Source organism: Chiloscyllium plagiosum, chromosome 2 (genome assembly GCF_004010195.1).
Source record: "Chiloscyllium plagiosum isolate BGI_BamShark_2017 chromosome 2, ASM401019v2, whole genome shotgun sequence".
Taxonomy (NCBI): Eukaryota; Metazoa; Chordata; class Chondrichthyes; order Orectolobiformes; family Hemiscylliidae; genus Chiloscyllium; species Chiloscyllium plagiosum.
The window spans coordinates 81767178-81780081 of NC_057711.1; the positions used below are offsets into that span (position 1 = coordinate 81767178).

A 12904-nucleotide genomic window follows, 5' to 3' on the forward strand; every position below is an offset into this window, starting at 1 on the left:
AGTTTTGAAAATTTGACTAAGCAGAATTACAATCCCAATTCTTCACACACATCAAAGGAAAATAATTGTTATGAAATCAACTGCAAGCCTGATCATCTGTACAAAAATCCGTAGCTCTGTAGGAATCTTAACAGAGCACACTTCTGTCCGAAAGTTCATATTTTAGAATCAGCAAGTATTGGGTCCCATTAAGATTTAAATTGGGAGGAACTTCATAGTAAGAGCTTCCCTTCTGCAAAGTTCAAGCAGAAGTAAAAGGTAACCAGATGATGAAAGATGGGTTTCCTCTTTAGGTGAAAAATATCTTCCCTCAAACCTTCTTTAGACCTCCTACTCCTTAACTTGAAATCATGTCCACTGAGTATTGACTCTTCTACCAAGGGGAAAGATTTCTCTTTATCCACCTTTTTTTGCCCCACATAACTTTATACAACTCAATCAGGTCCCCCTTTAATCTTCTCTGCCCTAAATAAAATGACCCAGCCTCTCTCATTCCTTTTCACAACTGAATTGCTCCAACCCAGGCAGTATGCTCATGAATCTCCTCTGCACACTCTTCAGTGCAATCATGTTCTTGCTATAGTGTGGCGAGCAGAACTGCACATGACATTCTCGCTGTGGCATGACTAACATTATACACAAGTCCAACACAACCTCCTTTCTTTTCAATGTCTTGACTAGTAAAGACAATTATCCCAGAAATGTTTTGAACCATCTTACTATCTATCTTGTTGTTTAAGGAACTCTGTGCATATCAAGGTTCCTCTGATCCTCAGTACTTCCTTGAATTCTGCCAAGCAACGTGAACTTCCTTGCTCTTTAAGTTGTCCCAAAATCCAACATCTCACACCTTTCAGGATTAAATTCCATTTGCCATTGTTCACACCATCTGACCAGCCGGTCTATATTGTCCTTTAATCTAAACTTTTCCTCCTCACTATTTACTACACTACCAACTATTGTTTCATGTATGATGATACCTCCCAATCTCACTCATAGATCATTATTGTACACAACAAACAGAAAGGTCTTAGCACCAGATCTGTGAAAAGGCAGTGAACAGAGGCTTCCAGTCACAAAAAGACCCTCTAACCATCAGCCTTTGCTCCCTGCCACTAAGTCAATTTTGAATCCATTTGCAAATCTGCCCTGGATCCCATGGACTCTTTGCTTCTTAACCAGACTCCCACAACATTTAATCACCTCCCTCAAAAATAAAATCCAACTTGAGACATTATCTTCCCCTGATAAAACCACATTGACTATCCTTAATGAATCCTTGTCTGTCCAACTGGAGATTAATTCTACCCCTTAGAATTATTTCAGTATTTTCCCTGCCACAGATGTTAGACTCACTGGCCTGCAGTTTCCTGGTTTACCTTTACCATCCTTCTTTAACAATGGTCCTCCCATCCTCTGTTTCCTTTCCTGTAGCCAAAGAGGATTTGAAAATTAATGTCAGAACCTCTGAAATCATCTTCCTTGCCTCCCACAACAGCCTGGGAATAATCTTATTTGGGTCCAGAGACTTATCCATTTTCAAGCCTGTTATAACGCCTAACACCTCCTCCCTCACAATACCGATTTAGAACATAGAACATAGAAAAGTACAGCACAGAATAGGCCCTTAGGCCCACAATGTTGTGCCGAGACTTAATCCTAATGTAAAATATAGTAACTTAACCTATGCACCCCTCTCTTCCTCCTTCTCTCCAGAGAGAAAAGTCTGAGCTTATTCAACCTTTCTTCATACGGCAAGCCCTCCAGTCCAGGCAGCATCCTGGTAAAGCTTCTTTGCACCTTCTCCAAAGCCTTTGTATCTTTCCTATAGTAGGGCGACCAGAACTGGACACAATATTCCAAGTGTGGTCTCACCAGGAACTTGTAGAGCTGCAGCAAAACCTCGCGGTTCTTAAACTCAATACCCCTGTTAATGAAAGCCAAAACATCATATGCTTTCTTAACAAACCTATCCACTTGGGTAAAAACAAGGACTGGAAACCAGAGTCTAGATTAGAGTGGTGCTGGAAAAGCACAACAGGTCAGGCAGCATCCGAGGAGCAGGAAAATCGACGTTTCGGGCAAATTCCTGATCATGGGCTGTTGCCCGAAACGTCGATTTTCCTGCTCCTCGGATGCTGCCTGACCTGCTGTGCTTTTCCAGCACTACTCTATGCACTTGGGTGGCAACTTTGAGGGATCTATGTACTTGCACACTCAGATCCCTCTGTTCCTCCACTCTGCCACGAATCTTGTCTTTAATCCTATATTCAGCATTCAAGTTCGACTTTCCAAAATGCATCACTTCGCACTTATCCAGGTTGGTCTCCATCTGCCATTTCTCAGCCCAGCTCTGCATCCTGTCTATGTCGTGCTGCAGCCTGCAGTAGCCCTCTATACTATCAATGACACCTCCAACCTTTGTGTCATCGGCAAATTTACTAATCCACCCCTCAACCTCCTCATCCAAGTCATTTATAAAAACTACAAAGAGCAGAGGCCCAAGAACAGAGCCCTGCGGGACCCCACTCAACAGTGTCCTCCAGGCAGAATATTTTCCATCTACAACCACTCTCTGCCTTCTGTCAGCCAGCCAATTCTGAATGCAGATAGCCAAATATCCCTGTATCCCATACTTCCTGACTTTATGAATGAGCCTACCATGGGGAACCATAAAAAATGCTTTGCTGAAATCTACATATACCACATCCACTGCTCTACTGTCGTCAACCTGTCTTGATACCTCCTCAGAGAACTCAATAAAATTTGTGAGGCATGACCTGCCCCTCACAAAGCCATGCTGACTGCCTTTAATCACACTATGCTTTGCCAAATAGTCATACATCCTATCCCTCAGAATTCTTTGCACAACTTTGCTGACCACAGACGTAAGACTGACTGCTCTGTAATTGCCTGGGATTTCCCTATTACCCTTCTTGAAAAGTGGAACGTCATTCGCCTCCTTCCAATCCTCCGGTACGACTCCTGTGGAGAGCGAGGAGGCAAATATCCTCGCCAACGGCTTAGCAACATCCTTTCTCACTTCCTGGAGCAGCCTAGGATAAATCTGGTCTGGCCCTGGGGACTTATCAATCTTAATGTTTTCCAAAATTTCTAGCACATCAACTTCATCAATCTTGATCTGGTCAAGACTGTATCCCAGTTCCTCTAAGTTTTCATTTAGAAGTTCCCTTTCCTTGGTGAAAACTGAAGCAAAAAACTCATTTAGGACTTCCCCTATCTGCTCAGACTCCACGCACAAGTTCCCTCCGCTATCCCTGATCGGCCCTACCTTCTCCCTGAGCATTCCCTTATTCCTCACATATGAGTAAAATGCCTTTGGGTTCTCCCTAATCCGTCTTGCCAAGCCTTTTTCGTGCCCCCTCCTGGCTCTCCTCAGTCCATTTCTGAGCTCCTTTCTAGCAAGCCTGTAATCCTCTAAAGCTGTGCTAGATCCTTGCTTCCTCCACCTTACGTAAGCTGCCTTCTTCCTTTTGACAAGAAGTTCCTCTGTTCTCGCCATCCAAGATTCCTTAATCTTAACCCTTCTTACTTGTCTCAGAGGAACAAATTTGTGCATCACTCGCAACAACTGCTCCTTAAATAGTCTCCACACGTCTGCTGTGCTCTTTCTGTGGAACAATTGCTCCCAGTCTGTACTTCCCAAATCCTGTCTGATAGCATCATAATTTCCTTTTCCCCAATTAAATATCTTCCCTCGGTAACTGCTCCTTTCACTCTCCAAGGCTATGCTAAATGTGAGGCAGTTGTGATCACTTTCACCAAAGTGCTCTCCCACCGTGAGATCTGACACCTGTCCTGGCTCGTTGCCGAGCACCAAATCCAAAATGGCCTCTCCCCTCGTCGGTCTGTCGACATAATGTCTACATTTGTTCAAGTATATCCCAGTCCCTCTCCCTGATTTATATTCCTCCATCATCTTTCTGTGCAGTGAATACATATGCAAAATACCTTGTTTAAAACCTCAGTCATCTCTTATGACTTCACCCACACATTGCCACTTTGGTCTCAAATGGACCCTCACATATGAGTAAAATGCCTTTGGGTTCTCCCTAATCCGTCTTGCCAAGCCTTTTTCGTGCCCCCTCCTGGCTACACTTTCCCAGGCTATAATTATGTCACTAATATAATTAAATAATGCCTTTGGATTTTCCTTAATGCTGCTGTTAGTGTTTTCTCAGGTCTCCTCTTCGCACATTTAATTTTTTTTAAGCAATCCCTACATTTACTATACCCCTCTTGCACATCCTCTGTTTTGAGCCCTTGGAATCTGTCATAAGATCCTTTAGATTGCTTATCTAGTCCTGTACACCCTTTGACATCCAGAGATCTCTCCATTTGTTGGTCTTACCCTTCACCTTTACAGGAACACGTTGGCCTAGCATTCTCACTACTACCCTTTTGATCTTTTTCCCCATTATCTGATATGCATTTTCCTGCAGGTAGCTGCTCCAAGTAAACTTTGCAAGGTCCTGTCTTATTATATTACATTTCACATTTGCTTTCATTTTGGAAATCCTGCAGCCATTTTTTCCTCTAAACTCATTGCTTTATGAGTAAAGTTTAGAGTTACATTGGGAAAAGTCAGGAAGAACTCAACAGTGCCAGTATTGTAGTCAAGCAATAATCTATGACCAGCTAGGGCAAAGGCCACTAAAGCAACTCATCTAACTTAACCTTAGTTTTCTAAGAAACCTGCATAGCTATCAAAAGCTCCACAGAGCATGAAAATTCCTGAGAAAAAGTTAAAGGATGAGCACAAAATTCTCGACACTCAATTGGAAACTATCAGATCTCCTAATTGAAACAAAGATGGAAATTGCTGGAGAAACTTATCAGGTCTGGCAGCATCTGTGCAGAGAAAGCAGTGTTAACATTTTGGGTTCAAAATTCCTTCTTCAGAACTCCCAACTGAGATTGCTTCATTTCAAAAACATAATGAGTTATGTTTGCGCATCTCACCATCTGTGAACCAGTCAACAATACTTTAAAGATAGAAGTGAAAAAACTGCAGATGCTATAAATCATAAACAAAAACTGAAATAGCTGGAAAAGACCCTGAGGAAGGGAGATTCAACTCGAAACATTCACTCTGATTTCTCTCCACAGATGTTGCCAGACCTGCTAACTTTTCCAGCAACTTCTTTTTCTGTTTCTGACATTAAAGTTAAAATTGCGAGCCAATAAAGTCCCCTACAGACTGTATATTTCAGGTCTGTCAAGTGGCCACCTTAAAATACAGGAAAAAAGCATGGTCAACACTTGAATTACATGTAAAGTTCAACTTCAGGCCTTTTATGCAACAACTGAAATAGATCATTAATTCATTCTTAAGCAGATGCAGAGTCAGTGGGCATGCTTATAATTTTACAGCAATAAAACTAGACAACAGAATAATTGAGCTTGTGACAATATCTGCTGCAATAGAAGCATTCCAAAAAAACACCTTCGACAAATGGAAAGTTTATATTGTTTTAAACCACTGCAAAGTAGGTGCAAATATGAAGCAATAATTGACAATTTTACAAATGATGACCTCTTTAAGAATGAACAAGACATGGTCCAGAGACTGTAAACAGCAGTTGATACTCATTGAAGCAGGAAGAGGAATTGATTAGGAAGTGGACACAGCAAGGGGGTGGGGTGGGGATTATATTACATACACACACCACCCTCTGCATGAAAGAGTTGCCCCTTAGGTCCCTTTTAAATCCTTCCCCATCACCTTAATGCTGCGCCTCTAGTTTTGGACTCCACCACCTTGGGAAAAAGATTTTGACTATTCACCTCATGATTTAATTACCCTCTATAAGGTCACCCCTCAGCCTCCGATGCTGCAGGGAAAATAGCTCAGGCCTATTCAACCTCTCCTCCAGCTCAAACCCTCCAACCTCAGCAACATCCTTGTAATTCTTCTCAAAACGCTGTCAAATTTAACATCTTTCCTGTAGGAGGGAGACCAGAATTGCACACAGTATTCCAAAAGTTGCCTAACCAATGTCTTGTATAGCCACAACATGACCTCCCAACTCCAGTACTCAGTGCACTGACAAATAAAGGCAAACATACCAAACACCTCTTCACTATCCTATCTACCAGTGACCTCACTTTCAAGGAATTATGTACCTGTACCCAAAGTTGTCTTTGTTGAGCAACACTCCCCAGGACCTATCATTAAGTATATTAAGTATTGGTCTATGAAATGCAAATAAATCGTGATAGCAGACAAACTGACTCCCTTTATCTGCTTTGGAAAATGTATAATGAGCAGTAGATCAATACTGATAGGAAGACGAAGCCTGCAAGCTATGAGTGATTCATCTGCCATTTACATGATAACTAACGGTGGAGGGTTGCTTTTCAGACTGGAGGCCTGAGACCAGTGGGGTGCCACAAGGATCACTGCTGGGTCCACTGCTTTCTGTCATTTATATAAATAATTTGGATGTGTACATAGGAGATATAGTTCGTAAGTTTGCAGATGATGTCAAAATTGGCGGAGTTGTGGACAGTGAAGACGGTTACCTCAGAGTACAACGGGATCTTGATCAGATTGTCCAATGGGCCGAGGAGTGGCAGATGGAGTTTAAGTTAGATAAATGTGAGGTGCTGCATTTTGGAAAGGCAAATCAGGGCAGGACTTATACACTTAAAGGTAAAGTCCTGGGGAGTGTTGCTGAACAAAGAGACCTTGGAGTGCAAGGTCACAGTTCCTTGAAAGTGGAGTCTCAAATAGATAGGATAGTGAAGAAGACATTTACTACGCTTTCCTTTACTGGTCAGAGCATTGTGAAAATGAGTTGGCAGATCATGTTGTGGTTGTACAGGACATTTGTTAGGCATCTTTTAGAATATTGTGTGCAATTCTGGTCTTCCTCCTATAGGAAGGATGTTGTGAAATTTAAAACAGTTCAGAAACAATTTACAAGGATGTTGCCAGGGTTGCAGGGTTTGAGTTATCAGGAGAGACTGAATAGGCTGGAGCTGTTTTCCCTGGAACGTCAGAGCCTGACAGGTGACCTTCTAGAGGTTTATGAAATCATGAGGGGCATGGACAGGGTAAATAGCCAAGATACTTTACCTGGGGTGTGGGAATTCAGAACTAGAGGGCGTAGGTTTAGGGTGAGAGGGGAAAGATTTAAAAGGGACCTAAGGGGCAACTTTTTCACGTAGAGGGTGGTGCGTGTATGGAACAAGCTGCCAGAGGAAATGGTGGAGGCTGGTACAATTACACCATTTAAAAGGCAACTGGATGGGTATATGAATAGGAAGGGTTTAGAGGGATATATGCCAAGTGCTGGCAAATGGGACTATGTCAATTTAGGATACCTGCTTGGCATTGACGAGTTGGACCAAAGGGTATGTTTCCATGCTGTACATCTCTATGACTCTAATGCAGGCAAGCCGAGCAAATAATGCAGGCGCTGGGGTCTAAAAGGTATGTCCAGCTTTTAAACATGGTTTGCAAGCCATGTAAAACACTGAAAACTTCAGTCTAGAAACAAAAGGTCAAATAAGTGGTGCAATATTATGAGAATCCAGAGGCTAGACAAGAACAGCATAATAACCAAATGAGAGAGTGAGCCAATGGCATGAAGACAAAATCTAGTCAAGTATGATGGTCAGATTTTGAGGATACTAGACAATTGACAGGTAAAGTGAGCTGACATTCAGCACAATGGCTATCAAAAATCTGCATTGGTGCAATAGTACTAATCACAGCTTTTGCCACCATCTAGACAATATGCCCACAGATGAAGGGTCAACATACTCTATATATAAAATTGGCTCTCAATGCAGCTATGATCATCCTTCCACTTCTGTAAGTACATACATTGTGACAAATGATGATTTGACTAACCAATGTCAAACTCACCATGAAGAGCGAGATGAAAATTTCATCCCTAGGATCCATCACAATTAAATTTCACCGTAAAAAATCAAGTTTGGTCACCAATATTTTTTGTTATGGACACTGGGGGTCTAAGTGGGTGCAGGCCTACTGGCATACAAAGACAAGTCCTTGGATACCCATCCAGGGTATGGTCAAGGCAATGACAAGATCCACAGACAGCAAGGAACACCATTTCACTTGCACTTCATCTGGGAGAAGATCAAAGAAAGATAAAATAGGAGCAGGAGTAGGTCATTCAGCCTATTGTGTGCTCTCCATCATTTAGCATGATCATGACTGTTCCTCTACCTCAATGCCATATACTCTCTCTCTCTCCTTATCCTCTCTAGACATTCGTCTGTTTATTTCTTAAACATAAGCAGTAACTTGTCACTGCCTTCCACTCTCAAAATGACCCTTTTTTTCCCCCAACTGTCTATTTCCTATCTGCTAACTAAGTCTCAATCCAGACCAGTATATTACTACCGGTCCCAAGTGCCTTGATTTTTCTCAACCTCTTACGTAAAATTTTATCATAAAGCTTTCTGAAAATATAAATACAATACATTCATGGGTTCTTCCTCATCACATCTTCAAAAAAGCTCTCTAGCAGGTTGGTCAAATGTGATTTCTCTTTTAAAGATTTGTGTTGACTTTGTGTAGTTTGTTTAGCATTTTCTAAGTGTCCTGTTATCACATCCCTTGTAATAGATGAAAGAATTTTCCCTATTACTGATATTAAGCTAACCGGTTACCAGTTTTCTCTTTCTCTTTTTTTCTAACATCAATCTTCTGGGACTGTTCTAGAATCTACAGAGTATTGGAAGCTAACCACCAACACATCCACTATTTCCATTTGTACTCTCATCATTGAAACATTCATGTATGTCATCAACCAACAGACTATAATACAACTTGACCTGAAGATGTACAACTATTCTGAATGTGCAAACTTCATATGTAGAACCAATACAAAATGGCTATTTGTCCGACAAATGCAGAAGAACATCAACAGTCATCATTCATTGATTTGACAAGAAATTGAACCCGGGTCTCTGGCGCTGTGAGGCAGCAGTGCTAACCACTGTGCCACCGTGCCGCCCACAAATTTGTCCGACAAATGCAGAAGAACATCAACAGTCATCATTCATTGATTTGACAAGAACTATGTGATGTTTTACTTGAAAAACATTGAAAGGTGAATGATGTCCATGAGCTGCATAATGAATTACGCAAAGTTAACTTTGAATGGAAAGTTTGAGTACAACATCCAAATGATAGCACACAGAATTCAACAGAAATAATCAGCATTTGCCACAACCATGACTGTATTAAGTTCAAACAGCAAATGGCATAGCAATGTAACAAAACATGCCAAAACAGGACATCAGAAACACTGAGTAACCCTATTGTGTCTAGAGCATGATATAACACAAAGTAAGTCTTAACAGCACTCTGAATACATCAGCCTACAACAAATATCACATAACTAATGTTGGACAAATAAAGAAAAACACCAATATGTTTACCACAATTTATTTATTTGCAGTAAAGTACATTCAAACACAATGTTATTTCTTTTTGCTTTCATGTATAGACTGATTCTTTATGGGTAAACATTTTGTTTAGAACAAAAGGGGCAGGCTGGGATATAATATGCATACACCTTTGGGTAAACATATCTTGAACTGCTGTCAATCATTACACATTGAGATGATGCACTATATTGGCTGACAATTCTGGAGCTAAGCTCTACAGTAGCTAGACAGAAGTCATACATATGCCCTATATCCTCCCAGTGAACATTATCTTTGAGAGTTTTTATCCTCAAATTAAGAACCATATTGTTGCTTCACCAATTGTTGCGTCTGCATCAAATGCTAACGTATCAAATGAGAAGATCATATTCAGGATATAAAGTTACTTAAAACTGCAGTCGGCTTTGAAGAGACTTTGGTTTCTTGCTGACCTAGATAAACATTTTATTTGTAACAAAAAACTAATTTAGTTCAGACTGCCTCCAAAATAAATCACAGGTATCCAAACATGTGTGCCTAGCAATGACAAATTGCAATGGCTGAGATGTCTACATGTTGGGATTGTATACAAATGATAACATTCTTATTCTGTCTATTCAGAGACACAATATGCTAATGCAGAACTTCAATATGTTGATAAATGAGATAAATTTCCAATCTTTTTCCATCTTGCACTTATCAGGACAAAAACAAGAAAGCCAAATATCAAACAATCACGACATGTTATATCACAGGAGAAAAGGCTGCTGTTAGTAAGTTCATTGGCACTATATTTGCATAAATGGATGGTGTAGGCATGGGATCTCCTCAAGATCTAGTGTTCGTTAACATTTTCATCAGTTTCCATGAGAAATGCATTTTCAATATAATGACAGTAGCCTCCTACCACATGCATTTTGATATGCAAATTATACTTTCATAATTTTTGAACCTGCCTTGCATACCTCAATGTTCAGTTATGTCAGTGGGTGGGATGGCTGGTTTGTGATACTAAGTGAATCAATAACACTGGTTCAATTCCCACACCAGCTGAGATTAGTATGAAGATCCTTCCTTTTCAATGTCTCCCTTCGCCTGGCATGATAACCCTCAGGATAAACTATCGCCAGTTGTCTCTCTCTCTCTCTGCTGAGGGAGTAGCCCTATGGTCCTCTGGGAATATAGATACTTTACCTTTACTTTTACATTCTGTGCTGAAATTCACTTTTGAGATGAATTATGAATAACACTTTAACACGCCTTCAGTTGCTATTTAAAAATTTGCTCATTTTTTTCTACTATAGTCTACAACAAGCCTACTTTCACCATACAATGTCCACAGTGGGATTCGTATAACTTCATGTACTACAAAATTAACCTCAGCAGCAATCTTGTAAAAATATGCAAAAATAGGTTCATGTCATTAAGTAATGAGAACATGAGAAATGAGATGTGCATAGGCAATCTGGTTTGGAGCTTAGGCATTCACAGCATAGGCAATGTTTCTCAACCAACACAATCAAATTGGTATGGCTCAAAATGCCTATTTCACAAGAGAGACTAGGAGATAGTTGAGGGAACAGATTTAACAGTAGAGCTTTCAACAGATTCTAATAATGTTATAAATTAGCATGTCTGAGTAAAATATAATGAACATTCATTTGTAAGGATGCCAAAATGCAACCAACCTTGTTTCCTTCTTTATAAAAATTTCGTACTCCAGGTGTTCAAATGATTGATTTATATATGTCCAATATACATAAGGGAACTAACTGTGGAGCATTTGATGCCACTAATTGAGATCACTCAACATGTGATCAACATTTTTTTTTAAAAAAACTATGAAGCTTTGTATGGGTGTTTAATCTTTTCAGCTCATCTTGATACATCAGCTAATCACAAGTAATCCTATAGATCTAAGTGTAATAAGTGAAAAGTCTCTTCCAATGTCTCAGCTCAATTTGTTCTTGTCTGGAAGATATATCTTTCCCTCTATATTTATTCTAGAACCTCAATTTTCTCCAGAAGACATTATCACATTTCAATATGAACAATAAAGAAGAAGCATTACCTTGTCTTGTGCTTTTCAGTCAATACCTTAATGCTTTCATCAGTGAGCTGGCATCCATTAACAAGGAGTCTGCGAAGACTACAACAAGCACATGACTTATATCCTGAATGACATTTGTGCACATACAAAACAGAACATTTGTTGCTATTTGGAAACTATAAACAGTATAAGAAATAACAATTATTGGCTATTTTTAATACTTTCATGGGATGTGGACATCAAGGGCCAGAATCTGGAGTTACCCAACCCTGTTATTCTTTTAGCTGAACTACAGATGCCTGGTATTTTTCTATAAGTGTTGAAAGAGGAAGGCAGAGCATACGCCACAGAACCATTCCTTTGAATTTCAAGAAAACAATAAACACACTTTAAAGAGAAATCTAGAAAGCGCAAAATAATTGATTTTATCTTTGCAATTATTTGAACAAGGAGTCCATGCTGAAATAATCTTCCAATATTTAATGCTAATTTAAAACATGGTTAAAATATCTCTTAATGTTATATTTAAAACCTGGGTTATTTTAGTTTTGTTAATTTGTAATATGAAGGTAAGCAGTCTAAAGTAAGCTGTGAAGGGTGTTTTGGATTTGATTCCAAAATGTGCTGAAGCCCAACTAGAGTATTTACCTGTCAAACATAAGTGCTAATTAGGGTACAATTATACACAAGACTAGGGAAGTTGAGATTTTGACATAAACTTCATTAGGACTCAGTGCCTTTTTCATAATAATCAATAAACTTATTCAACCATTTGGGAAAAAAGTCAAATAATTATTTTTAAATATAATGGACAAAAATTTCAATTTTGTATGTTCTCTTGCAAGCATGAGTGCAAAGGGTAAACACCTAAACCTGTTTTTGTACTCTAGTCTCAGAAACAGCAGGAGAAAAGTAATCTGAGACAAGCCAACATATAGCATTCTGTTGTTTATCAAAAACTACAGGAAAATTTCTATTTTGGGTGGGGTTTTACAAACAAACACTCAGATTTTAGCAATCTTTTCTGGAATGTTTCTATCCGAAACCTGATTGCGAAACTAGTTAGAAATAAATTCTACTTCCACCGAACACTAGAAGAGTTAATAGAATTCAGAGCAAGGTCTGTACCTTGAGGAAGCTTGAGCAAGTGCTATGATGCCTCTGCTGGTAGCTGCTGTCCAACTGACATCCACTGAAGTTAACTTGAGACAAACTGCGCTTGCACAGAGTAGAATTGTGTCCCCTGTCACCACTGGTCCACTGCAGCTTGTAACATTCAGCTCCTGTATTTTGAGAAATGTTGCTTTTCAAATAGGAACCTGAATTAGTTTACCTTGGTATTCAAAATATGCCAATTTGTTTTGCTGGCCATAGGTATCTTTCTGAGCGAAGTTAGTGCATTGCTAATAATGTAGAGGGCAC

General features: G+C 39.7%; 1 protein-coding gene across 2 annotated transcripts in view; it reads right to left on the minus strand.

Annotated features, from left to right (window-relative positions):
• Positions 1-12904, minus strand: part of LOC122561225 — a 151033-nt gene that overhangs the window by 40215 nt on the left and 97914 nt on the right. For both annotated transcript variants that reach the window (XM_043712843.1, XM_043712838.1), the window contains 2 exons: positions 12611-12765; positions 11504-11581 (listed from right to left, as the gene is read on the minus strand). In XM_043712843.1, coding sequence (XP_043568778.1) covers positions 11504-11581; positions 12611-12765 — 233 coding nt within the window. The remainder of the gene's footprint in view (positions 1-11503; positions 11582-12610; positions 12766-12904) is intronic.